The 27897-nt window shown below is 44.8% G+C and overlaps 1 protein-coding gene across 4 annotated transcripts in view; it reads right to left on the bottom strand.

The window, feature by feature from the left end:
• col4a6 (collagen, type IV, alpha 6) overlaps nucleotides 1-27897 on the bottom strand; it is a 419493-nt gene that overhangs the window by 70635 nt on the left and 320961 nt on the right. For 3 of the 4 annotated variants that reach the window (XM_041194995.1, XM_041194994.1, XM_041194996.1), the window contains exons 21-28: nucleotides 25007-25108; nucleotides 23298-23458; nucleotides 21582-21654; nucleotides 19219-19325; nucleotides 15992-16175; nucleotides 10689-10742; nucleotides 7449-7520; nucleotides 5987-6094 (exon numbers count right to left, since the gene is read on the bottom strand). In XM_041194995.1, coding sequence (XP_041050929.1) covers nucleotides 5987-6094; nucleotides 7449-7520; nucleotides 10689-10742; nucleotides 15992-16175; nucleotides 19219-19325; nucleotides 21582-21654; nucleotides 23298-23458; nucleotides 25007-25108 — 861 coding nt within the window. The remainder of the gene's footprint in view (nucleotides 1-5986; nucleotides 6095-7448; nucleotides 7521-10688; nucleotides 10743-15991; nucleotides 16176-19218; nucleotides 19326-21581; nucleotides 21655-23297; nucleotides 23459-25006; nucleotides 25109-27897) is intronic. The other variant, XM_041194999.1, reaches the window with a different exon arrangement.

Raw genomic sequence — 27897 nt, 5'->3', positions numbered from 1 at the left:
CTCTTTTCTTCTCCGCCGATGCTGCCGGACCTGCTGAGTTTTTCCAGGTAATTCTGTTTTTGTTTTGGATTTCCAGCATCCGCAGTTTTTTTGTTTTTTTGTTTTTATCTTTGGGTCCTGCCAGCCTCATTACAGCTTTGGTTCAAACATGGACAAAAGAGCTGAAGTCTTGAGGTGAGGTGAGAGTGACTGCCCTTGATGTCAAGGCAGCATTTTACCAAGTGTGGCGTCAAGAAGCCCTAGCAAAACTGGGATCAATGGGAATCAGGGGGGAAACTCTCCGCTGGTTGGAGTCATAACTAGTACAAAGAAAGATGGTTGTGGTTGTTGGACGTCAATCATCTCAGTCCCAGTACACCGCTGCAGGAATTCCTCAGGGTAGTATCCTAGGCCCAACCATCTTCAGCTGCTTCGTTAATGGCCTTCCTTCCATCATAAGGTCAGAAGTGGGGATGTTCTGCACCATTCTTGATTCCTCAGTTACTGAAACAGTCCAAGTCCAAATGCAGCAAGACCTGGGCTGACAAATGGAAGTAACATTCGCGCCACACAAGTGTCAGGCAATGACCATCTCCAACAAGAGCAAATCTAACCATTGCCCCTTGACATTCAATGACATTACCATCACTGAATCCCTCACTATTAACATCCTGGGGTTTACCATTGACCAGCAACTAAACTGGACCAGCCATATAAATACTGTGGCTACAAGAGCAGGTCAGAGGTTAGGAATCCTGGGGTGAGTAACTCACCTCCTGACTCCCCAAAGCCTTTCCACCATCTACAAGGCACAAATCAGGAGTGTGATGGAATACTCTCCACTTGCCTGGATAAGTGCAGCAATAACAACACTCAAGATGTTTGACACCATCCAGGACAAAGTAACCCACATAAATGGCACCCCATCCACAAACATTCACTCCCTCCACCGCTGATGCACAGTGGTAGCAGTGTGTACCATATACAAGATCACCAAGGTTCCTTTGGCAGGGCTTTCCAAACCTACGGCCACTACCATCTAGAAGGACAATGGCAATAGACACATGGAAACACCACCACCTGCAGATTCCCCTCCAAACCACTCATCATCCTGCCTTGGAATGATGTTACCGTTCCTTCACTGTTGCTGGGATGGGCAATAAGTGCTGTCCAGCCAGCGACGCTCACCTCCCATGAATGAATAAAAACAAAAGATGATCACAGAAAAAAGGCAGGAGATATATAAATATATATTATATATGTATATGAAAGTGGAGGGGAGAGAGAGAGAGAGAGGAGAGAGAGAGAGAGAGAGAGAGATTGAGGCTGAAATTTTCTCAAGTCCAGGGCTATCCAGTGTGATGATGAAAGAAGGTCATGAGCCCATGCAAGCTCCATATTTAGTGGCAAAGATCTTGGACCAACGTCCAATTGACGACAATGGCGCAACTCTCAGAACTGTCAGCCCAATCAGAGGGCCAGTAGCTCAACAACGCACCGATAAGTTGGCCACTGCTGAGGCTGCAAGAAGAAGAGGGTAGCCTCCATGTCGAGTTGCTTTTGAAAGCCAGGTACATTTTTTTAAATTGACTATACTGGGGTCAGGCAGGCAAGCCCTGGAAGTATGAACCCTCCAGCTCAGGCATCAGGGTCCCTGGGGGTGGTCCTTGCCAAAGCAGCCTCTCTGTGGGGCATGGAGCAGCCATTCTCTAGGAGCCTGCTGAGAGGCAACCACAGATAACCTGGCAGTCTGCCTACACAGTGTGTGCTACCCCAATGCCGGCGGGGGCGAGAATAAGTGCCCAATTAATTGGTTTAATTGGCCGCCTGCCTCCAGAAAGCTGCGACACTGTCTATCCCTCCACTGGGAATATCCTGTGGCAGCGGGAAGATGTCGGGCTCCTCTCCCGATGTCTATAGCCGCCAACTTATGAGACTTCCTGCCTTCCAGCCCATCTCCTGGGGGCTGGTAAATTCTAGCCTCAAGTACAAAAAAATCAACAGAAAGGATGACAGACAGGATTGCATGAAGTGAGCTGGTCCCAAATTACTACAGTCACACAAATAAGAACATTCCATGTGAAGATTGTCAGCACGTCAGGGTCAGTGTCCTCTTGGTCGAAAATCAGTGGGCATTCAAATTACCCGCACTCCACAGAGGTCAGCAGGGTTCAATTTCAATGTATTAATTCAAAATTTTTCTCAAGTACAGTGTGTGTGTTGGTCACAAAGCTGCCTTCCCTTTCACTGCCTCTGCAGTTTATATGGGCATGGATACCTTAGGAAGTGTTCAGAATTGTGCTGGCTTGCTACAAACGTATTCAACAGGCTGAGGCTTTCCCTGTTTGGATCGTGATCCTAATGTCGGCCTCAATGCTGTGCCAGGAAGCCAGAAGTGGCCATGGCAGGCTTCAGTTGTGAGCTTCCCAGAGACAGTAAGTTAAGAAGCCGCCTCTGGGAACCCCATCCAATTAAGACTGGTGAGTGGGCCATGGAAACAGGGGGTCCAATAGGAGGGTCCGTAGCGAGGTCCGTTCGGCAGTCCCAATGGGAGGGTTAAATGCTGCTAAGGCAGGCAGGAGACCGTGAGAGTGCCACAAATGGAAGCACTCTCTGCACCACTCTGAAAAATTAAAAACTACAGCTGTCAGGTCATCATGGTAAAGGGGGAACCTTGCCACAGATTGGCCCCATATCCCAGCGGATTCATCCTGGGCTGAGTGAGAGGAAGCGTTGAAAGGCCCTGGTCTGCGACTGGGAAGCCAGCTCCAGTTAAATGACGGCTCCGACCTCAGCGTGGGACCTAGCTGGCGTCAGGAGGATCCCAGCGGTGCCATCACCCTTGCCCCAGTCGGCCCATTAATGGGCCTAACTGGTTGCTCACCACCGGGTGGGGTAGCCGCTGCCAGATTGACTCCGCCTCCGACAAGGTCACTCTGAGGCAGGAACGCATCAGATGACCGGTCCAACATGCTATTTTACAACATTGCTCCTGGTCTCGCCTCCTAAGCTGCCTCACACGGACTGAAGAAAATTCCAACCAATAAATCCAAAGAAACCGCACGGGCAGTAAAAACCTGCTGCCAGTCTCAACAGGTATATCAGCAGCAGGCTGGTTGTAAAAGAGAAATTCTTTGTAGTACGATCAGGATTTTTTAATACTGATGACTTCACTGCAGAATTCCAACGCACTCCAAAATGATGAAGAGTGCATTCAACCAACTGTGCCAAAGGTTAAGCTGTTTTCCATGAGGACAGGGTTCAGAAATTTCTAGGGGCTGAATTTTGCCCTTGGGGTGCACCCAAAATCGGCACAGCAGGAACTGAAGTAAAACCTTCTCCCAGCCGAGTTCATTCTGCGAACACGATCTTACGCTGGGCGGCCAACTAAGGCCCACCCTGCGTGAAACGTGACCGCTGGATGTGTTTTCCATGCGTGGGGGTGGGGGCGTGTTGGGTGCCGGGTCTACTGGGGACCTGGCAGGGTGTCCTAAAAATGGAAGAGGCAGCTCCCTGAAGGCTGTCAGGAGTGGTGGGGGAGGCTGAGGGAGCTGTCTGGAAGCTGTTCAAGAACTGTCCTGTTGTACAGACATGGCCTCAGCACCTGGCAGTCACGGAAGGCGGGAGGGCAAGTTGGGTGGGCACTCTGCGCTCCCCCCACCCCATCCCCGTTTCTCAGATGAGTACTTGGGAGTGCTGTTCGAGGAGGTCAGTGCCAGGCAGCACAGCTTAATGCCCAGGGACAACAAGAGAAGGCTGCCCCACCAGACCAAGGAGGCCTGGACAGAGGTTGCCGCCCAGGTCAGTGGGCACGGTGTGGTGCACCGCACGTGGTTCCAGTACCACAAAAGGTTCAATGATCTGCTGCGGTCAGCAAGGGTAAGCGCAGAGATGACATGGCCCTTTGTGGAGAACTTTAGTCAGGTGCTCGTTGCTCGAACACTTAGGGGGTCTAAGAGTGTGCAGGCCAGCTGGCACTGAAGTGTGCCCTACCAAGGCTGGGATGTCATCACAAATGGCCTCAGTGAATTGTAGGGTGAGATATGCCACAGTGACATGGCCCACCTAACGCCGGGTGGGAGGGCGGGTGGAAACCAGGAAACGACCTTCAGGGAGACCGAGCTATAATGAGGCTATTTTTCCCTGTCAGGAGAGGAGGAGTCATAACGCTGTGGAGCGCCGCAGAACAGGTGGAGTGCCAAATCTCTGTATCCTCATGAAGCATGAAAGCGATACACTGGTGCTGGAATGGCACTGGCCAGCTCACTCCTCTGGTCATGGTGAGGCGGAAGTCTCGGATGAAGGTAAGAGTGCAGGTGACAGATGCGTGTGCGGTGGGCACTGGAAACATAATGGGCTCCTCTCATCAGAAACTGAACTGTCATAGCCAGGGAGCCCTTTGAAGCTCCAATGCAGATGGCACCATGCAGCAGGTCTCCACTGTCTCCTCTGCCCACCTAGCGTGCTTAGTGACTATGAGTGAATGTACTGATCTTTTGCCTTCCTCCAGCAAATGCTCCATCCACAGGAGCTGCTGGTGACACTGAGGACCCCCCCCCTCCATTGAGCTCCGAGGAAAACAGCACAACTGCACCAGCGTCACACATCTCTCTGAACCAGGCACCAGCGCAGATACTCATACGTTACGTTGGTGGGCATTAGGTATTGGCTCTGCGGGTAATGGACAGCGGCAAGGGCACATCACACTCACATGAAGGGCTGGCAGAGGCAAAGAGGTCCCAGGGAGCCGGCAGTGGGAGCACAATGGAGACCAGGACCATGCTCTGTCTGAGGCAGACGATAAGCCTCTGGAGTCTCCAACAGGTGGCAGATACTGGATGTCCAGCGGGATGCACGGGGACATCTGGCAGAGATCCACGGATCCAGAGATCCTCAAGTTCTGTGTTGACCCTTAACACCGAGCGCACAGCACATTGAGAGTGATGACTTTCATGGAGAGGCAGCTTCAGGAGCAGACTCAGGGGTTCCAGGGGTTGCACTCAGACCTGCAGAGGTCACTGCCAGTGTGAGAGATGGATCAGGCAACTGGTCTCCATACTAGGTACCCGTCCATCAATGATGAGTGGGGAGGTGCAAACGCACTTCACGCTGGCAGGTGAGCTGCCTGTTGTCTCTATGGGCTTCTGGACGAGGGCACCAGCTTCTCCGCCCCTCTGCTGCACCCTGCAGCATACTGAACTTCAACAATCTGTCAAGCATGAGGCTAAATCAGATGACAGAACGGTACCAGCACCATACCAGGGCACTTGGGGACATGAAAAAGGATCTTGACAATATCTTTCGGCAAATAAGGATTTTGAAGGACAAACTGGCAAAGCAACACCCAGAAGCATTCAGCAGTATCTACAATTCCAGGCTGCAGAAGATGATGAGGATTTTGATCTTCAGGTTGTGCAGGGTGCAGCACGCATTGTCTATGAGGGAGACACATGCTGCGATGACTGAGGAGTGTCCAGCCATGGGGCTGAATGCACCCTCCCAGGCGGAGCCTGCTCAGGCTCCAGTGGCCAGAGGCCGGCCGTCAAGATCAAGTTTGAACTGCAACTCTTAAAGGACATTGGACAGGACATCCGTTTTCTTAAGTTCCTGCTATATTATTTTAAAGTTCCATTGTTTCTCTTGGTGCCTAGAAACGCTGAATGCTATAGCATACAGGTGTGACTAGCATTCAGTATACAGATGTGACTGGCATTCGCTATACAGGCGTGACTAGAATTCGGTATACAGGTGTGACTGGCGTTCAGTATACAGGTGTGACTGGCATTCGATATACAGGTGTGAATGAAGTACTGCCACTTGGATGATAATGATGCCACTCCACATTGCCATCTCATTCACATGCATCCACCAGTCCCTGCCCATCTTTTCACCCCAACTGTCCAGGTAATGCCAGAAAACCAGGAGCAAATTCCTACCTGCGAATGGCTACAGGTGCCCATGCAGTTCTCAATCTATTGCAAGTTCTGTTTAATGGTCAAGCACATACCTGGGCGGCCTGATTCTCCCAACAAGCCTGGATCTCCAGGAGGTCCTTTTGGTCCATCAAATCCTGGTTGTCCTGGACTGCCTAGGAAACCTGGCCTACCTTTCTGACCTATGAAGCATTTGAGAATGAAGAATGAGTTAAAGCTTCAAATTGGAAAACATTTCTTGTTTGATTGCTTCACTGCTAACTGGCATGTAAGAAGAAATACCACTTTAAGATATATTCTAAGTTCCACTTATAAACTGCACAGATTTCCTAACACCTCTTTTTCACATTGTTGGTTGTCACCAAATGACTTTCTAATGCCATATTGCAGTAGATGTTGACACTTGTTCTACTGACTTACTTACAGATGGGGATACAGTCCAGGGACAATCCTTTTACATATCATCGTACAGTAAGTAAGTTATCCACAGCTGCATTATGCAAAGGTAAAAATGAGCAAACTGCATTATTCCAATCATCTCTTTCAGCTTTGAATGTTTGAATGACAACTGACCAAAATAACCATGAAGACAGAGTCAGCAACAAAAAAGGGGAAACTCTTGATTCTGTCAATGGTTTGAGACTTAGATAAAAGCACGTGCCTTGCTAATGCACTGCACACCACTGATCAATAGACCAGACTGCAGTAGTTAGCAGCTGAGTTGCAAATGAATCATTTCGCAGTTCCTTTACCCATTCTGACCTGCAACATCTCAGCAGGATGTGTAGAAACAAACTACCATGTAATGGTGTGTTATATTTTTAAAAATGCAATAAAGAACCATAGAACAGAATAAAGGCCTTCAGTCCACTGAGTTCATTGCCTCCCATGCAAGATGCACAATCACAGTGTCACAGCCGGCAATAAAAAATTCTATGAAATATGAAATCCTAGATACGTCTTTCCCCAAAAAGTGCAAATAATGATCTGCCACCAGACATTCTTGTTGTCAACTGAATAACAAACCATTATTTAATTTGAGTTCCAAAGCAGTCATATTGGACTTGAAACATTAACTCTGTTTCTCTCCACAGGTGCTTCCAGACCGGCTGAGATTTTGCTCAACACTTTTTGTTTTTGTTTCATTATTTAATTACGTAGGTCTAAATTTAAGAACTTCTTTCTCAATAGTAGCCTAACTTGTTTTTAGAGCTCAATTAATTAGCATCTACCAACTTTGTTATAACAGCATTTTGAACATTCACCTCTTGTCATGAAACTCACTCTGTACATAAAGGCTTCAAATTGTTAGGTACATGCCCAAAAAACCCACTGGTGACAAATTGAGACATTGCCTAGTCAATAAAGGTCCACAGCCATGGAAATTCGATTTTCGTTTCTTCATATAGGCTTTACATTCCAGCAGATGTCTCTGTCGCATTGCAGAAAAGTTACCACAGTTATCAAAGGCAGGTACTGCCCTGGGAAACATTTCGGTTGTACACCATACAAACATTTCTGCACAGAGGATCTTACCTGGGAGCCCTGGTACTCCGGGTCGACCCACCGAGCCTCTACTGCCTGGGACCACACACGGCAAAGTGATTCCTGCAAAACCGCATAAAAAAATGACTTCAAGAATATTACTAATCAAAATAGTTTCAAAGCACACACACATATGCACAAAGCACACAGATATGCACAAAGACATACATATACACATATGCATGCAGGCACATGCATACATAAACACTGATACATTAGCAGTGTGTTAACATACTCCAAGTCACCTTCCATAGTGAAGTAACACTGTGCTTATGGCTGATTCATGACTGTGAAAACCATTTGCACACAGCGATTGCATTAGCTACAGAAAGTGATATCGCAGTGACACTGTGAGGAGTGAATTTGTGAAGACAGACCATGATAAAATCTGGGTGACTAATGCACTAATTTATATACTAAATGGAAAGCTGAACAGGGGGAAAAAAATCTAGTCAATCTCCCATTCAGTTTTTGGTTAGGCAAGGTTAGGGCAATGGGAGTAATTTGCCCTGGGCTTGGATATGTAGTAAGTCACAATTTTAAATTCACATATTCTGCCATTATTTTCATAACTTCTATTTCTAGAAATTGTATATGGTCATGCTGCAAATACATAGTCAGGCCTGTCGGGCTGATGCAGCATTTTCATTGGCAGGAGTGTGTAATTAACAGTGTGACAAATTTGCAGAGACAATTTCCATTATCAATGTTGACATAGGATTTTATAATGGAATAAGCTGACAGAAAGTGCAGGTAGATGTAAAATGTTAAGCAGCAAATACAGATTAGCCCACTTTTCTTCATTAAAAAAATAACTATTTTATTCTAGGCTTCACCTTTCTTTGATGTATGCGTTTGGGAAGGGGTAATTAAAAGATTATGCAATTGTCTTTTTGTACAATAGATAACCATAGATAATCCACATTCATCTATTTGGTTGCTACATAAGTGACTTGTTGTGGATTGGTGAGGCTAAGTGAACCAGGAGGTATAATACTCAGCCATGCTGAATAGAAAGGACCCTGCTCTATGCTGAGTGACCTGACCTCAGTTATGCAGTAACATCAACTCACTATGACCACGGTCAGCATTACAACTGCCCTCAATAACTCAGGCTGGAGTGGGATGGTTGGGAGAGAATTATCTCCCAAGGTTACGACAGCTGACTGCCATGTAGTAAATGTTGGTGTAAAGTACTCTAGTGAAGACAGGGCTGTGCTCAGTCATAATCGGACAGCATGTCTAAGCCTGCGGCATCCAAGCCTTGGCGCCGACTCCCTAGCAACTCAGCTTCTAATTGTAATTAGACCTTGTAATCCACCGGTTTGTTCAATTTCAACCTCACAGTCCTGTCGGTTTCAAGAGGTCTGTTCTTAGCCCTGCTCTTTCGGTGGTGGATCTACCCTAAGGTCTGAATTTCCCCAGCCCCCTGACGGTAGGATTCGAGGTGAAGGGTGGCTGAGGATATGGAGGGGGTAGCAGGCATCAGGACAGCTCCTCGTGCATTCCTGTAACCGGGCAAGATTCCCGTTGGCAGGTGGGATCCAGATCAGCTGCCTGAGAGGAGGGCAGTCAAGTAAGCTGATTACAGAACCTATTTGGTTTCATTTTGCAGCCTTACTGACATTTTTCCACCAGTGGAATGGCCACCGCCCCCCTCCCACACCTCGTGGGTGTGGAGGCTGTTATCATAATGGAGACAGCTTCCTTGTGGCAGACTGGGGGCGCTATCGACGCTGGAGGCTCCATCCCCCAAATATGGGGCCACAGGCCGGAAAGGCCACTGTCACAGCTCAAATGATGCAACCAGACCTCGCCAAGGGACCTAACCGCTTCACCCCCTGATAATTGTAACTTTAAATCTATGCCTCCAAGGACACCTCCATGTTGAGGTATCCCCGTGCTCCCCAAGCTGCCTGAGCAGCGCCCAGCTCTCCCGGTGAGGTTGCTGAGGCTCCAGAACTGCTCATCCTCCGATTGGTCCAGCAGCTTCGAGAGCCTGGCCACTGTTCCCAATGGGATACCAAGCAGGGAGGCGACCAAATATGGAAGCCACCTTAGGGAAGATTGCAAGGTGGGCCGTTGCCACTAAGTGTGAGCTTGGTGTTAACGTATGTTAATTATGTCATTAAGATACACAGGTGAAGGGCATTGCTTAATTAAGTGCTTAGAGCACTTGTAAAGAGAAACTTCCATGACCGGTGGACACCGCGGGGGCTGGAGTGCATCAAAAAGACGTTTTAATTTAATTTGGTAATGTTCCTTTAAAGTTTTCCATTAGCTACAGTGCCCTTTAGGCACTGTATCAATTGGCTTTTAGTTTCAATTGGTTAATTTGTTCCACTCAAAAGAGTGTAAAGAAAAATGCTGGACTGCTGGGTTAGTAAGTAGGAAGCAGACATACGTAATGCTGCATTCTACGAATAAACCTATTATCAAGAGAAGTATTAATGTCTGGTTTCATACTTCACCAACTGATCTGGGATCGACATAACACTTCGAACCCCTATTTGGTCCCAACATCGGGATCTCAAAGCCCTTGGCAAAATCTAGCCCTAAATCTAAATATTGTGATTGGCCAGCTACTGTAGCTCACGATATATGCACATTAATGGAGCAATTGCTCAAAATTTCTGAGATGTGAAGGCTGCAACATCTGTACTATGAGGCACATGACAACTCGAGCTTTAGACACTCCCCGTGGTCTATGCCCATGCTGGAAAAATGGCTGCTAGGGCAACGAACTGGGGAGGGGGATCTGGCTACATAACATCCTTAGATAGTACCCCAAACTCGATTCAGCACCTTCAGTATAGGACAGAAGGAAATTGGAAGGGAAGGGAAAATAATTTTTAAAAAGAGAATGGTTGGCTTGGCAGGGGATTGGTCCACTTGAAATCAGTTGTTTAGGTTTTATACTAATGAGAAAGTCACCCATATCATAACAGGGCAGTAATAACACAATTAAAATTAATTTATAGATTGACGCTTTCATCCATTTATCCAGCTGGAACACAGCAATTTAATAGTCTGTATAGCAGTGTGCATGCATGAAAGAAGACAGTAAAATACTCTGGGCGCAGTTATTTTCCATTTAACGCGAGTTACTACTGCAGTGTACAGCTGTGACATGCAAATTATGGCACTGAAGTCCTTTGGCAATGATGTAAGGGTTGGGGGCTCCTGCCATCATCACCATGGTAACCTTTTTTGAGGATTGTGGCCTCTCACCTCCCTCTGTGTGAAGGTCGCCTTCACCAGCGGTTTCCCCGCAGCAACAGTCACCTGTAGTGCCCATGCAAAGGACGTGAAATCAGTCAAGAGGGGCATGAACAACAGTGGAAACGTGAATGTTTTCGAGTTACATCTTCTGACAGGAATGAATCAGTAACTCGTTCACCTCAGAGGTTCTTTACCAATTATTGTCACTGACCAAAAAAACAGTCGCTTTATATTCTTTGCCCTGAACTAGGTCAGATTTGTACCAAACGTGGAAATTGATATATGTTCCCTTTTAAATCTGCCACTTGGCAAAATGAACCACACCTGGAATTTAAAACAAGATCACTCAGCCCTGAGGAAGGATCAGCTTGTTTCAGCGTCATTAGCTGACCAGTGCCAGTGCTGCACTTAGGTGCTATAGCCAGGGCCCGGGAGAGGGGAGTGCAGATGGTGCCACAGCGTCTTGCGGAGGTGGGGGTGGCGGCCGGGCCTGTGTCCCGACCGGGACCCTGGGTGGAATTTTACGGCAGCAGGACTTTATGGTTCCGTCAAAGTCAATGGGGAGAGCTTTTCCTATGGCGGGCGAGCTAGGTGGGAGCGGGCGCTGGGGAGATCACCGTCCATGATCGGCTGCGGGTCACCACTTTACGTGGGTGGGCCTTATAACGTGCGGCTGGCAGCGCTCAGCGTTACCTGTGCGGGCAGGGGGAGGAGGGAGAGTCAGGGTTCCGCGCTCTTTTTGCGTATGCGCGCGGAAGAGCACAGCAATCTCCCTGAGGCACGGAGCTGCCTCAGTGGGACTGACTGGATTATAAAACTTTTTAATAAAAAAAAAAGTAAAAATTTATTTAAACACGTCCCCTCCTGTGACAGTGTCACATGTGCCGGGACACATTGATGAAGTTTGGAAAATTTAATTAATTAATTGTTTTGTCAATGTAGTGGTTTCTTTGTAGCCACTTTCCTAACATCAGTTGACTACTCTGTGATTAATTACCCTTAGAGAATCAGCTTTGGGCCTCCCATTTCACCATTGCTACTGTTATTCTGTAACAGTACTATTACAGATGTAATGAAAGATAGACAAAACCTACACTCATTCATACAGTACCTTTCACAATGTCCCAAATCACTTTACAGCCAATTAAGTACTTTTGAGTTGTAGTCACTGGTATAATGTAGGCAATGTCATCAAATGGTGGCTCAAGGGACCGAATGGCCTACACCTGCTCCTCATATGTATGTTTGTATGCCATTCTGGGATGGATGAGATGAACTGGGTTAGATGGCCTTTGACATCCATAATTATCTTGTGAACGAGGATAGAATTATGGCTGGAGTTCTGTTTATTTTGTTCCTAATGGAAGTTTACTGTGAACGGGTTTTATGGGGTGAGATTGCTTGGATAGGAGTGCATAACGGGCTCATAATGAATCAGTAGTCTGTTTTAACCTGCCCACGATTCTCAAGAATCTTTTCCGTTGACTGCAATCTTGTCCTTTTGTATCCTTTCCTATTATCCCACTCTATCTTGGTACTTTTTATGAGTTTTTTACCTATCAAAATATTATGATAAAGTTGGGTTGCATAGTAGATATTGAAAATATATTATAGAAGGAAGCAGCAGGGTCTTCAGACTTACAAAACAGATACAATTATGAACTGTTCAGTCTTTGTTCTCTGGCTTCTCAGAAGTTCTGTTGCACTGACGCACCTGAGGGTCCAGAAACAGAAGAAGCACCTGGGCCCGTGATTTCTCTCCCTGGCCCTGGCTACAACTGGCAGTAAACAATATCAGCCGGAAACTTTTGGCTATTAATTAATCAGTGGTCTCTCCTGGAAAATGTGTGTGCGCGCTTAGATATTGGATGAGGACAGAAATGGGCTCTCTTGTAATAAGCCTCATGATTGAAAAGCCTGCCAACATCCAACAAACAGCAAAAGTAACACCTCTATTCTAGTTAGGAGGGAAAGAGAAAGCAGGAAACTATAGGCCAGTTAGCCTAACATCTGTCATTAGGAAAATTCTAGAATTCATTATTAAGGAAGTAGTAGCAGGACACTTAGAAAATCATAATACAATCAGGTAGAGTCAACAAGGTTTTGTGAAAGGCAAATTATGTTTGATAAGTGTATTAGAGTTCTTTGAGGATATTACAAGCAGGGTGGATAAAGGGGAACCAATAGATGTAGTGTATTTGGAATTCTAAAATGCATTTAATAAGCTGCCACGTAAAAGGTTACAGCACAAGTTAAGACTTCATGGCATTGGGGGTGATATATTAGCATGGATAAAGGATTGACTAACTAATGGGAAACAGAGAGCTGGGATAAATGGGTCACTTTCAGGTTGGCAAACTGTAACTAGTGGAGTGTCAAAGAGGTTAGTGCTGAGGCATCAACAATTTATAATCTATAACAATGACTAATAATAATCTATAATAAATTTGGCAGTTAGAGAATAACGTGGGGATGTGTGACATTGTCCATGATGACAGGAAGAATATTATTTAAACGGAGGGAGACGGCAGAATGCTGTGGTATAGAGGGAACTGGGTGTCCTTTACATGAATCACAAAAGATTAGCATGCACATACAGGAAGTATTTAGGAAGGCATATGATGTGTTGGTCTTTATTGCAAGGGGGATGGAGTATAAAAGTAGGGAAGTCATGCTACAACTGCACTCACCTAGGCTATTGTATACAGTTTTGGTCTCCTCAGTTAAGGATGGATATATTTGCATTGGAAGCAGCTAAGAGAGGTTCACGAGGTTGATCCCTGGGATGAAGGGGTTATCTTATGAGGATAGGTTGAGCAGGTTGGGCTGAAACTCATTGGAGTTTGGAAGAATGAGAGGTGATGTTATTGAAATATTTAAGATTCTGAGGGGGTTTGACAGGGCAGAGACTGAGAGGAAGCTTCCCCTCGTGAGGGAATCTCGACATAGGGTCATAGTTTAAAAATAAGGAGCCTCCTATTTAAGACGGAGATGAGGAGGAATTTCTTCTCTCAGAGAGTCATTAGTCTTTGAAATTCTCTTCCATGAGCCTCCTCCCATCACCATAACCATATATTCCCTTCTCCATCGTTCTCTTGCCTAGCTTCCTAGTAAATAGATCTAAACTATTCACTTCAACCACTCCCTATGGTGGCAAGTTCTGCATTCTCACCATTCTTTGGGTAAAAAAGCTTCCTCTGAATTTTCGACTGGATTTCTTGGTGACTATCTAATATGGATTGATTTCAACTGAAGAAGTAACAGAGAGAGTAGATAAGAATAACGCAGTAGATGTAGAATATTTGATAAAGTACTACAGAGTAAACTCATGACTAAAGTCAAAACACGTAGATTCAGGGAGCGAGTCACAGAACGGATAGCAATTTGGCTACAAAACAGGAAGTCGAGGTTAAAAGCAGTTACTCAGACTAGTTAAAGGTAGGAAGTGGTGTTCCACAAGGATGCTGGGACCAGAACATGTATAACTTGGACTGGGGAATCAAACACAATTTCAACATTTGGGGATGACACTAAATTGCAGGGGAGTTATTGATACAGAGGAGGACTGTGACAAAATACATTAATGACATTAATAAAATTAACGAATGGGTCAGTAATTAGCAAATGAAATTGAAAACGGATACATGTGAGGTTAGACATTTAGGTAGGAAGAACAAGAAGAATATATACTCCTTGGAAAACAAGTATCTAAATCTGGTAGAAGAACAGAGAGATCTGGGGTATACAAATCAGTACAAAGGGTGACGCTGGTTGATAAGGCGAGAAGATTGCAAACAAAGCACCTCGTTTTTAGAGGTATATAACTGAAAAGCAAAGAAGTTGCAATAAATTTGTATAAACCATGATTAGATTACACTTGGAGTAAAGTGAAAGTTCTGGCCTCCGTACCATAAAAGGCATATAGAGTCGCTGGAAAATGTACAAAAAAGATGTACCAGAATGGTGCCATAATGGAGAAGTTTTACCTGTCAGGAAGGATTGAACAGGCTGGGGCTCAGAAGACTGTATAGTGACCTGACAGAAGTCTTTAAGATTATGAAAGGGCTTAATGGAATAGACGCGGAGAATGTGTCACTTCGCAGTGTGTGGACTCCTGCCAGAGTTACAGAAGGAGTTCACCAGAGTACCTGAGGAAATTTGGGAGCAGTGCTTTTTTCCCCCTATAAATTTGCTTGGTATTACTTAGTCTTTATGGCAAAGAAACAGGTATTTGGCCCAGCAGGCCCATACTGGCATTTATACTCCACCCGAGACTCCTCTCACCTTTCTTCATCCGACACCATCAATATATCTCCCTAAGCCTTACTCCCCCTTGTGTGCTGATCTAATTCCGCTTGAACGCATCCTTTTTACTTGCCTCAGCTACTCCTTGTGGTAATACATTCTACACTAACCACTCTTTGGATAAGGAAGTTTCTTCCGAATTCCTTATTGGATTTATAAGTGACAATCTTATAATCTTATAGTCTGGCCTCACCCATAAATAGAAACATATTCTTTTTCTTTGCCATAGAGACTAAGTAATACTATGCAAATTTATTGGGGGAAAAACTCTGCCCCCAAATTTCCTGAGGGTGTTCTGGTGAACTCCTTCTGTAACTCTGGTAGGAGTCCACTGGTACACACTGGGAAGTGACACAGACTCAGTTTTTGTTGGGTCCTCACCATTTTTGGGATCCTCCAGTCGTCTACATACAGGGGAGGGACTTCCGAAAGCCCCTTTCTAAGCTCAGTAATGTCAGGGGGCAGTCCGAGGAGCAGGCATTCCCTACAATAGACTGCTTTTCCCCAGCTTAACCTGGAGCTAGCCATGCTGCCAGAAGACCTGATGTCTGGCTGTCATTGCCACTCGGAACCAAGAGATGAGGCATATTGGCTTCCAGGTAGATTGCAGGAAGTTTAAACAGGAACATACTCAATTTCCATTGTACTCTATAGATTTGATACATTGTAACCAGAACAACAGCAAGCATTAAGTCTCTAATCTATACCCATTGCACAAGTACCATTTAACAGACCAAAGATACAACTTACATTGATGCACACTTCATCCCCATCCCGAAGTTAACATGAAATTCATGTCTGATGTTTTAATCTTATAACTGGCATTATGGCCTCATATATGTTAATGAGCAGAGAATTAACAAAAGAATCTAAACAATTTTTAAAAGGTACTTGGCCATTTCATTGATGACAAACCAGTGAATAACAGTTGCACCATCCCAATAACTGAAAAGAACTTTTTCAGTAAGACGTAAACAAATGATATCAGGTGATATTGCATTCCATACCTGGTAACCCTGGGAAACCTGATGGTCCTGGTGTTCCATCAACTCCTGGATCACCTGGAGGACCTTGGAAACCAGGAGGGCCTGGGAATCCAACGCCTGGCGTACCCCTTTCACCTGGGGGACCCTTTAGGCCGGGACTGCCTGGGAAACCTTTAGCACCCGGAAAACCTGTTCCACTGTCACCCTGTGTAATGTGAAGACCGTCATCAGACATTACAGTGAAACTGTTTGCTACTTCATTCAGAGTCATATATCCTCATCATCACAAATTCATTGCACTTTAAAAGTCATTTTAAGGTCAATGGAATGACCTCCCACAAAGGCTCAGTGGATAAATACTACCTGCTGCATTTGTAGGCGGGAATTTGCAAAAGAACAGGAATTGCCCCCTATAGTGCAGTGCACAGCTGGAAAAGACAAACTAGGGAGCTTCCAAGTCTGATCACTGGACAGTGTTGTACTAACTGTTCTCAGTTACAATGATGATTGGGATAGTAAGACTGACTGCAGTCCCTCTGGGCTAGGCGAGAGAAAGATATGCTGAATTCGCACTGCCCAATGACTCCCGCTGGAAAGTCCAGGTGCACAGATGTCAGGAAGGACAGGATCAGATTTAGTTGTCAATCCTTCCACCTCACACCCAGGCCCACATGTGAAAAATAGCCACTTAGGAAGATGCCATTTTTTAATTAGTTCATGGGATGTCAGTACCACTGGCAAGGGCTGCATTTATTGCTCATCCCTAATTACCCTTGAGAAGGTGGAGGTGAGCCATCTTCTTAAACTGCTGTAGTCCATGTGGTGTAGGTACACTTACAGTATTATTAGGAAGGGAGTTCCAGGATTTTGACCCAGTGACCGTGAAGGAACGATGATATAGTTACAAGTCAGGATGGTGAGTGACTTATAGTAGAAACTGCAGGTGATGGTGTTTTCAGGCGTTGGCTGCCCTTGTTCTTCCAGGTGGAGGAGTTTGGGGGCTTGGAAGGTTGAAGAAGCCATGGTGAGTTGCTGAAGTGGCTCCTGTAGATGCCACTGCTGCCACTGTGCGTCGGTGATGGAGGGAGTGAATGTTTAAGGTAGTAGATGCGTTGCTGATCAAGTGGGCTGCTTTTCCTGGATGGTGTTGAGCTTCTTGAGTATTACTGGACCTGCACTCATCCAGGCAAGTGGGGAGTATTCCATCACACCCCTGACTTGTGCCTTGTAGATGGTGGACAGGCTTTAGTGACACAAGAAGTGAGTTATTTGCCACAGAATTCCCCACCTCTGACTTGCTCTTATAACCACAGCATTTACATGGCTGATCCAGTTCAGTTTCTGGTTAATGGTACCCTCCAGGGTGTTGATGGTGGGGAATTCAGCAGTGGTAATACCTCTGATATTAAGGATATTATTAGATTTCCTCTTTTTGAAGAATGTCATTGCTTCACACTTGTGTGCTCCGAATGTTACTTGTCTTAGCCCAAGCCTGCATGTTGTCCAGGTCTTGCTGCATGTGGACACAGGCCTCATTAGTATCTGAGGATTCATGAATGGTATTGAACACTCTGCAATCATCAACAAACATTCCCACTTCTGATGTTGAAGGGAAGGTCAATGATAGAACAGGTGAAGATAGTTTAGCCTTGGACAATACCCTGAGGAACTCCTGCAGCAATGTCCTGGTACTGAGATGATTGGCCTTCAACAACCACAACCATCTTCCCTGGTGCTAGGTATGATTCCAAACAATGGAGAGTTTTCACCCTGATTCCCATTCATTACAATTTTGGTAGGGCTTCTTGATTTCATACTTGGTTAAATGCTACCCTGATGTTAAGGTAAGTAACTCTCACCTCACCTCTGGAATTCATTTTTTTCATCCATCTTTGCAGCATGGCTGTAAGCAGGTCTGGAGCCAAGTTGCCCTGGAGGACCTTAAACTGCAAATTGATGACCAAATGATTGCTTAGCAAGTACTGTTTCATAGCACTGTTGAAGACACCTTTCACCACTTTGCTTATGATTGAGAGTAGACTGATGGGGTAGTAATTGGCCATATTGGATTTGTACTGCTTAGGGGGCAAAATGGACAGGAGGTAAAATGTTCGTTATGTAAAGAAAAAAACACTTCAAATTCAAAGCAAAAAGCAGAATTATACTATGGTTAAAGCTGAAGACAATTTAATAATGGAACCACAGGGATGGTACCATCATTGGAAAAATAGCAGATGAAACTTCTGAATCTCTTCCATGCCCAAACAGAAAACTAGTTTGTTAGATATTAATGAATCTTGCATCAATATGAGTATTTTCCAGTCTGAAAGTCATCACCTTTACACAGTGTCCCAGCTCATGCTTGATTTTGGAAGTGTTACCATGCATGGCAAGAAATGGATCTCTGCGGTGGTAGTGTGATACAGGTCACTCAGGGAGTTCATGTTGCTGTGGCAATATGCACTTCTACATGCATGTTGCAGTCTGGAGCTATGGATCGTGATGGGAGAGGTGCCAACTTTCTTTCCATCAAATGGATGACCACTCTCCCACTCTTACCACCTGCCATTGTCATGTGCTGGAAGGATTTGCAGGTTGATAATCAACTTTCTTGGCCAGGTTATGAACACAACTCCTTTAGCCATCAACTCCTGGGGTGGGACTCAAACCTGGAGCTTCTGCCTCAGAGGCAGGGGAATTACCCACCGTACCACAGGGCCTCAACGCACCTCTGTTGTTTTTATCCTGTGTTGGATCACAATATAAAATAAATTTCTATGCAATGGAGTTGCAAGAGGGATTATGCCCAATATCAATAGCGCATTAATGACATCAAGCTTCTATAAATGCAGAATATAGCTTTTTGTAGAAGAGAACATTGTAACATCACTGTACTATGTCACCACAATGTTTAAATTGCACTTTCTTAATCTTTGTGAGACCAAACTCGTTTATTTGACAGGAGCAAAAAGTTCTGTAACTAGAACGCATTCCCATAAATTTGTTGAAGTAATCTATTGGTAACTTAGCTTCAATCATTTGCATTCATGGAAGGACAGACCATCAACTCAGTGAAAGGTGGCCTGACTCAGACAGAATTCCCAATATAACTTCTTTTTCACGAGGCTGTGCACCAATGTATATTAATAGCTCAAGTGTTCTTGGTAAAGTCCTATCACTGTCCTTCATCCCCACAGCCACCAATATTAAGATATGTAGCATCAACATCAAACTCTATTGATACTTACAGGTTTACCTGGAGGTCCTGCTAGACCTGGGAATCCATCCCTTCCCGGTTTTCCTGGAGTGCCTGAAGGTCCCCTTGGCCCTGGATTGCCAGGGTCTCCTTTTTGCCCTACAAAATAGAATTTTTTTTAATGTCTGATCTCGAAATTATGCTACCACGTACAAACATTTAATACATTTGACTGATATGTCTTTGTTCCAAGAAATGTGGAGGAATTAGCCCATCCACAATAAACGAGTTAAAGCCTCTAGTAAAATAGAGGCAGGAAGGATTTCAGAGGAGCCTGGTAAGCTTCTTCGACTAAGACAAAATATTGCAGATGCTGGAAATCTGAAATAAAACTAAAAAATGATTGAAATACTAAGCAGGTCTGGCAGCATCCATGTACAGAGAAACAGAGGTAAACTTTCAGGTCAATGACCTTTTCCCAGAACTAGCTCTTGAACCTTGACCTTGCACCATCAACCCTTGTTCTTTAATCATTCCTGTCCTCCATCCTATCAGACACTGCACTTTGTGCTCTTCTCCCTGTGCCTATTTACCCTGTCTCTTCATTTGCTTAAAACCTTCTATCTCTAAATCCTTCCTGTTCTAATGAAACAACCTGAAACACTAACTTTATTTCTCTCTCCCCAGATGCTACCTAGCCTGCTGAATATCTCTATCATTTCCTGCTTTTATTTCAAGCTTCTTAAACCATTATCCAGAGTGCAATTTCAAGCTCTAAGTTTTTAGAATCAGGTGCCTTTTGTCGTTTCATTCAATTTTACAGCCAGTCAGATCCAGCAATGATACTTAAATGCCACAGTTACTTTATTATGGACAGACCCAGCTCAATTTAACAAGGTTCAGCCAAATTACTCGCTGCTGCTCAATAGGGGTACCCAGCATATTTGAAATTCAGATGCTGAAGTAATGAGTTATTCCTTCAGATAACTGAACAGTGAGATCCTCTGATAAATGGATTAGCTGGTGTGACTGAGCAGATCTCAAGTGTGAGGGCTACAACTGGCCTGAGGCCACACAGAAGAATGGAGTGGGAGAAGGGTGCATAGTTTCCAAGTAGAAGAGGTAACTTTAGACTTCGTATCAGGAAGTGCTTCTTCATACAAAAAGCAATTAATGCACGAAAAAGATAGCATTTTGAAGGCAAGAGCCCTGATATAATTCAGGGGACATGTCAATGCTGCAGTGAAGCAGACGTTAGGGTGCCTCTGGACATTTAACCTGAGATAGGTCAAGTAGTCTTCTTCATTCATTGTGACATTGTGGTTCCTGATGGCAAATGCAATTGTTTGGATTGCTAATGCAGGGCAGGATTGAGTTTCTTTGTGATGCTTCCTCTTCCCCATGGTCAATCTGTCTACTGTCACTCAGGGGCTCAGGAATAAAGACTGGCCCCTTGGTTGAGAAACGGGAGTGCTGCCTGTGCCTATGGAGTAGTATCTCAGGTTATGTCACAGTCTTCAAAAGGGGAGGCGAGGAAGACTGCTATTCTATGGATGGACTATACAATAGCTGAATTGGGAAATATGTGCTCTCCAATCTTGGAAACAGCCCTTATTCAGTCACTGAAGACCTCTGCCTGATCAGATTGGAAAAGTATTATGTTCTCCCTAAGAGAGTGCTAGCAAAAGGAAGGAAAAATATTTGAAATTGTGAAGTGCTTTATGTTGTCTGTAAGAAACATCTCAAAGCTTGTCATGTGCAAAGAAACACTTCAAAATGCAGTGACTGCTACTAAAAGGCAAATATATCAGCCATGTTTTTTGATGATGGTAATTGAAAGAAGAATGTTGGCCAGAACACTGGAAGACCTCCCCACACTTCTCTGTCTGAGAGAAAATATACTTAAGAAAGAAGTTCCCTGACTTTGTCTCTCCTGTCATTCATTGCCAGCGCTTTATTTTTCCAGGGGCCTACATGCCATGCCCAACCTCGGACTTGTGCCTGAGCCGAGACAGCTTTCGAGGCTGCAATTGTTAGGGAATTACTTCGCATTTTCTCTGGAACTGTTCAATTTTTAAAAACAGCTTAAGTTCCCTCCAAGTTTAGCGAGGAAGCGCTTGTTACAATGTGGAAGACAGTCATGAAGATGTTGGCAGAAGCAGAATTTCAATAAATCCGGGCAAAGAGAATGGCACACACACCCCTCTGGGAGGCCCCCCAACCTTCCACCATGCTCTGCACCAACAGTTGGTCTAGACCCAAGAATAGAGAAACCTGCCCCAGAGAATCACTTAGCCCCTACTTAGGAATAAACATCAAATCCAATGAATAAATTAGGTGCAATAAAAATCTGAGTTTTCTGTGTCACGATTTGGAATGGGATTGCATGTAGAGATGGTCAAGTTTTATTCGTACCCTTTGCTGATGTAACGGATGAATCTCCCTTCTGTCCTTTTGCTCCTGATGCTCCTGGCACACCTGGAATACCCTAAAAGTCAAAAGGAAAGGTCAGCATTCTCCATCTGTAGTCAGTCAACCTATAAATGAGGCCATGTTTCAAGCGTCTGCACTTTGGTCTCTTCAGGGAGGATGATTTTGTTCATGTGATGAAGCTGCAACTCTATTTACAAGGCTTGGGTTTATAATTCTGCCACGCTTAACACACAGTGAAAATCTAACCCATCATGTTCTCTAGCTAACTGGTGGGTTTCCAGGTGCACGTGTGAAAATACTGTGTATGGTTTAAAATTCTTCACTGATTACAGACTAACTAAGAGGAAAGTAAATATGCCACCAGCTCCCTCTCTTCAGGCATTCTCTCTCTGCTCGCCTTCATAATCTGCGCTTAATTTAAGGATTTACTTCAACAGCCCTCCCACCACACTGACCTGCTCGGTTCACCATGCCACATCACTTCGCCCTGCTCTTGAAACTGTTCTGAAGTGAAAACTTATTATTTAACTTGACTCTGTCACTTTACAAGTGACGACACTGGAGTCATGAGGGCAATAAAGCTGGTTTTTGGTTTCACTGATTGGTAGTGCTTGTTAATCCAGTTCTGGAAAGAGAAGCTTAGGACAGGATTCAACACAGTCAAACAGTCCATTACTGCTTTCTACCTGAACTGCAACCCACTTTTCATGCACAGCTGTTTCTTTGTTGGAAGTTTTGAGCAGGGACTAATGTAATCCTGAAAGAGGATCAGTTCTTCTGACTATAAAAGATTAGGACTTATCAAATCATGTGTAAGGAAACTAAGAGAAGGCAGATAATGCTGCACCACTTCTTGTGTTTCCTTCATTCATTGGGTAATTCAAGGGGAAGTATATTTGACTGCCTTGCCCAATAACCTTGGATATTACTATGCACTCGCTATGCAGTAAATGGTAGCATAAATTTTCCACTGGCTATAGAGTGTGTAATTTCTAGCCCTTTGATTTTAGTATCTTTCTATCTTACTACTCACTTTTACAGCCAGTCAGTTGCAGCAAAGATAATTAATTGTCACGGTTACTTTACTGAGGACAGACCCCACTTATATTAACAAGATTCAGCCAAGTTGCTTGCTCCTATTTAATAGTTGTAACAAGCATATCTTTAAAATTCAGATACAGGCTTCATGAACTGTTCCTTGAGCGAAATTGACAATGAGATCCTGTGATGATTCAATGGATAAGTGGATTGGTTAATGTGACACTGTGTCAGACTGATCAAAGATGTTCACGATCTAAACCAACTGAGCAGGTCTCACCTGGGTAACAGTTTATAGGGGTACAACTGGCCCTAGTTGACAGAAAAGTGCAGAGTGGAACAAGGATACACAGCTCCCAAATAGAGGAGGTAACTTTAGGGTTAATGTCTAGAAGTTCTTTTCAATTGTATCATTGCTTGGAATGGATGCTGCTGTGGGGGCAAGGGGAAGCCTGTCAGGAAAATACATGTGACTTTTAGACTGAAACTGGTGAAGGAAATTCCCTCTGCCTTAGAAGAATAAAGAAACCAGGGATAGGCCATGATGGAGCATGCAGTGTCCCCAATCGCCTATTTTGGTTCTGCACTTTCTCAGGCTTTTAACAGAACGATCAGTGCAAAAACACCACAGTCACAAAAAAGTAACAGTAAGCTACTTACTGGAGGACCTGATTGTCCTGGAGGTCCTGCTGGTCCTGGATCTCCACACTGGCCTTTACCACTGTTGAAACCAGGCTTTCCTGGTTCACCAGGAGGACCAGGAGGGCCTTGAATACCCCTCCCAGTAATCGCCCCACTGCAAGCACATGCCCCAGGCTCACCTGACAAAAGTAAGCAGAATCGTGCAAATTAGGTCTTATAAGAAGCAATTATTGAAATTATAGGGAATTATAAAGCAGGAATCTTAGGCCTCATTCTGGGATTTAGGCCCTGAATATAGGTGAGGTCTTGCTTAAGGCCTGGATAGTTCCAATGGAAAGTCACAAAGATGTGATGAAGATAACAACATTTACTGTAGCACAATGATGGTGAGGAACTGAAAGAAGGCCAATTGCCAGGTTAATCCCTAACATAATGTTACAACGATACTCATAGGTCAGCAGGGCAACATGCAAAACAGCCTCGTGACACACTTCTTCCAAGGGCTTTATACATCAAACCACTACAAAATAGTCATTGACTAATACCCAGGATAGGCTTCAGGGCAGGCTTTGGTAGTTATTAGTGACTTCTTTTTCTTGGGGAAACATTGAAGTTGGGTGGAATTTAATGCCCCAACGCGAGGTGAGTTTGGAGGCGAGGGGGCACTTAATTGGGTGGGAGGGTGCCAAGTGGGTACCCCACCACAATACCGCATCTGCCCCAATTAAGTCTGGGGTAGGAAGGCCCACAGATGGCCTTCCCGCGCAGACACCAATTGTTACCCATGTAAAGGGCCTCATTTCACAGCCGCTAGTATTCAACCAGCAGTGGGCGGGGCAATCACCACACGGGAAACCAATAAAGCAAACCCTATCGTGTTTGTTTGCAAGCTCCTGGAAAGGGTTCCTTGTTGTCAGGGACTCAGTGCTTGATCGAGTGGCCCAGCATCAGGACCCGGCGAGAGGCTTCAGGAAACTTCTCTTTTTCCGATTCCAAATGGACACTGAAGGAAAATAAAAGACCAAAGCCAGCACAGATGTGGGGCTCAATGCTCTTTCCATTGAGGCTGTAGAGACTCTGAAGCCTTACTAACAAATGGTACACAAAACCATCGTATCGCTAGCTCTGTGGGTAGCACTCTTGCCCCTGAGTCAGAAGGTTGTGTATTCAAGTCGGACTCCAGTGATAAAAGCAAAATACTGCGGATGCTGGAAATCTGAAATAAAAACAGAAAATGCTGGAAAGACTCAGTAGGTCTGGCAGCATTTGTGGAGAGAGAAACAGAGTTAACGTTTCAAGTCCATATGACTCTTCTTCAGAACTCCACTGCAATGACTTTAGCACAACATCCACATTGACGCTCCAGTGGAGTACCGAGGCACTGCGTTATCAGAGGTGCTGTCCTTCAGGTGAGATGTAAAGCCAAGGCCCTGTATGCCTGAGGGTGGATGTAGAAGAGCCTATGGATAGTCCAAGTGTCCTCAATATTTACCCCTCAAGCAACATCATAATGATCCAGTCATTATCACATTGCTGTTTGTGGGGCATGGCTGTGTGCAAATTGGCTGCTGTGTTTCCTCCATTACAACAGTGCTTCAAAAGTGCTTGCCTGTGGAAGCTGCCTTGGGCTGTGAGAATGTGCAAGAGGTATTGGGAGAAAGTCTAAATCAAGGCATTGAAGAAACTGATGAAATCAAAGACAAGGAGAGTCCAGGACATTTACCCACCTTTATATCCTTTATTTCCCCTGAATCCCGGTGGTCCAGCTACTCCAGGCAACCCTGGAGGTCCAGGTGATCCTTGGCTTCCTATCGCGGCGCCTGAAGGACCTGGTTTACAAAGAACAATAAGTTTAGGAACGTACCTCAAGCAGAGGGAAATGAAAATAAAGGAAGGCTTCATTTTACAGTCTCTTACTATTTCATTGTTTTCGTTCAAAACGTTAATGCTTTTAAATTGCTGTTAAGTATTAAAATGTGATGACAAGGGCTCTAGAACTCCTTCATTTAATTTTTAATAGGGGTGGGAAAACGGGGGTTGGGGGGAAGAAAGGAAACGCAGGGGGTGACCGATGGGCATAGGTGGTCTGTAAAGGAGGTAACTCCCCTCCTGGCCCAGCCACCAGCCTGAGCACTAAAAGCTGTCAGACTTCACATGTGGCTTGCCGCCAACACCACCCCCCCCCCACCCCGCCCCACGCAGGTTAAATCCCAGTGGGGGCGGGAGTAAGCCCTTACCATTTAAGGGCCTCAATTGGACCACAGACATTCAAGCCTCCCCACATCTTCCCGGCCACTGGTAAAATTGCAGCTGGGGCTGGTGCGAGCAGGTAAGCACCAGGGGCAGCGCCCACGGCACAGCACCCAATATTATGGCACCCCCCCCCCCCACCCCCCCACCATCTGCCAACCTGTCCCGGGAGCCATGAAATTCAGCCCATTGCAGCCAAGCCCTGGTTAAAGCCAACAGGTGCTAAAGGAAGAACTTGGTAGTTTGGAAAAGTACAGGTGTTTGTGACCATGCAGAAACCCAGAGGGTATTGTGCAGGTCACTCTCAAATTCTCCCCTTTAAAATATTGCATGTGCGCACAAAAATATTTAAAGATATCATGCATGCAAAGGAAAAGGCCACATACAACAAAGAAAAAATTAGAGAGGACATTGCTGAGTCCATCATCTACGTTGACACTTCATTACAGGGCTGAGGAAGAGTTTTGCACCATCTTTTAGCTGAGACTTTTAAACTCTACATGCCCACTCAAGGTAAGAAATCCCATGGCACTCTTCGAAGGAGAGCAGGTTGAGTTCTCCCTGGTGACCTGGCCGACATTTATCCCTCATCTGGTACCGCTAAATTATCTGGCCATTGTTCTCTCTACAGGGTGTGGGACCTTGCTGTGCACAAATTGGTTGCTGCCTTTTCAACAATACCACAGTGACCAGACTTTAACCAAACTTTGTTTGTTGTAAAGTGCTTCAGGACGTCGTGAGGATGTGAGAAGTGCTCTAGAAGTGCAAGTTTCTTCTTTTCTTTAGCTGCGAGCTTTTTCATTGTGGAATATTTTACAGCCCTGTGCATTGTTCAGTAACTTTGTGCACTGACTAACAAACATGAATGAGATTTGCTCTTGCAGCAGAGACAGTTCTGCTGCTCTTTGCTGTTAGATATGCTCCTTAAACCAACTTACCTATACAATAGATCACAAGGGTGCAAACACATGCACACTTTACAAATAATGCATGACTACCTTGGAGTCCAAGTCGCTGTGTGTAACACGAGACACAAGTTTTGTCATCGGGTTAACAAACTTTCAACATAGTCAAAAGTTTTATTGAACCTTAAATACCGATTGTATAAGGAAGGAAGATCCTTTTTGGTAATATTGCCAGAGTTAGTATTCATTGCAATATTCCAAGCCAGTTGATATCTTTGTGCTTCCCATTATTCACACAATCTGCAGGCCTGTCACAGACTAGAAATCAAAATCGTTGGACAAACATTGATAAGAATACAACACAAAAAGTTAACAAGAGAACATAATCAAACAAAAATGCAAGTTCACTCAGTTATAAACACATCACGACGAAATTGACCAAACTGCAGCCTTGAACAGCAAAATATCTCCAACGCGTGAATTCGTAACTCTTACACGACCATACACCCTCCAGTGGTAGCAGTGTGTAATTCAGCTGAACACTTTTAGTACTGCTAGATAAAAACAAAAAAACTGCGGATGCTGGAAATCCAAAACAAAAACAAAAACAGAATTACCTGGAAAAACTCAGCAGGTCTGGCAGCATCGGCGGAAAAGAAAAGAGTTGACGTTTCGAGTCCTCATGACCCTTCGACAGAACTTGAGTTCGAGTCCAAGAAAGAGTTGAAATATAAGCTGGTTTAAGGTGTGTGTGTGGGGGGCGGAGACAGAGAGAGAGAGAGAGGTGGGGGGGGGGTGTGGTTGTAGGGACAAACAAGCAGTGATAGAAGCAGATCATCAATAGATGTCAACAACAATAATACAAAAGAACACATAGGTGTTAAAGTTAAAGTTGGTGATATTATCTAAACGAATGTGCTAATTAAGAATGGATGGTAGGGCACTCAAGGTATAGCTCTAGTGGGGGTGGGGAGAGCATAAAAGATGTAAAAAATAAATAAATAAATATTTTTTTTTTCTTTTTCTCTTTTTATAATGGAAATAGGTGGGAAAAGGAAAATCTATATAATTTATTGGAAAAAAAAGAAAAGGAAGGGGGAAACAGAAAGGGGGTGGGGTGGGGGAGGGAGCTCACGACCTAAAGTTGTTGAATTCAATATTCAGTCCGGATGGCTGTAAAGTGCCTAGTCGGAAGATGAGGTGTTGTTCCCCCAGTTTGCGTGACCCCACCACTGAATATCAAGCCATTGTTTCCAGGACTGTCACTGACCTCATCTCCTCTGGGGATCTCCCTCCCACAGCTTCCAACCTGATAGTCGCCCAACCTCAGACTGCCTGCTTCTATCTCCTACCCAAAATCCACAAACAGAACTGCCCCAGTAGACCGATCGTCTCAGCTTGCTCCTGCCCCACAGAACTCATTTCTCGTTATCTTGACTCCCTTCTCTCTCCCCTTGTCCAGT

This window comes from Carcharodon carcharias, chromosome 9 (genome assembly GCF_017639515.1).
Source record: "Carcharodon carcharias isolate sCarCar2 chromosome 9, sCarCar2.pri, whole genome shotgun sequence".
Lineage (NCBI taxonomy): Eukaryota > Metazoa > Chordata > Chondrichthyes > Lamniformes > Lamnidae > Carcharodon > Carcharodon carcharias.
The sequence above is the reverse complement of the archived record's forward strand: the minus strand, read 5'-3'. Positions and strand labels throughout refer to the sequence as shown.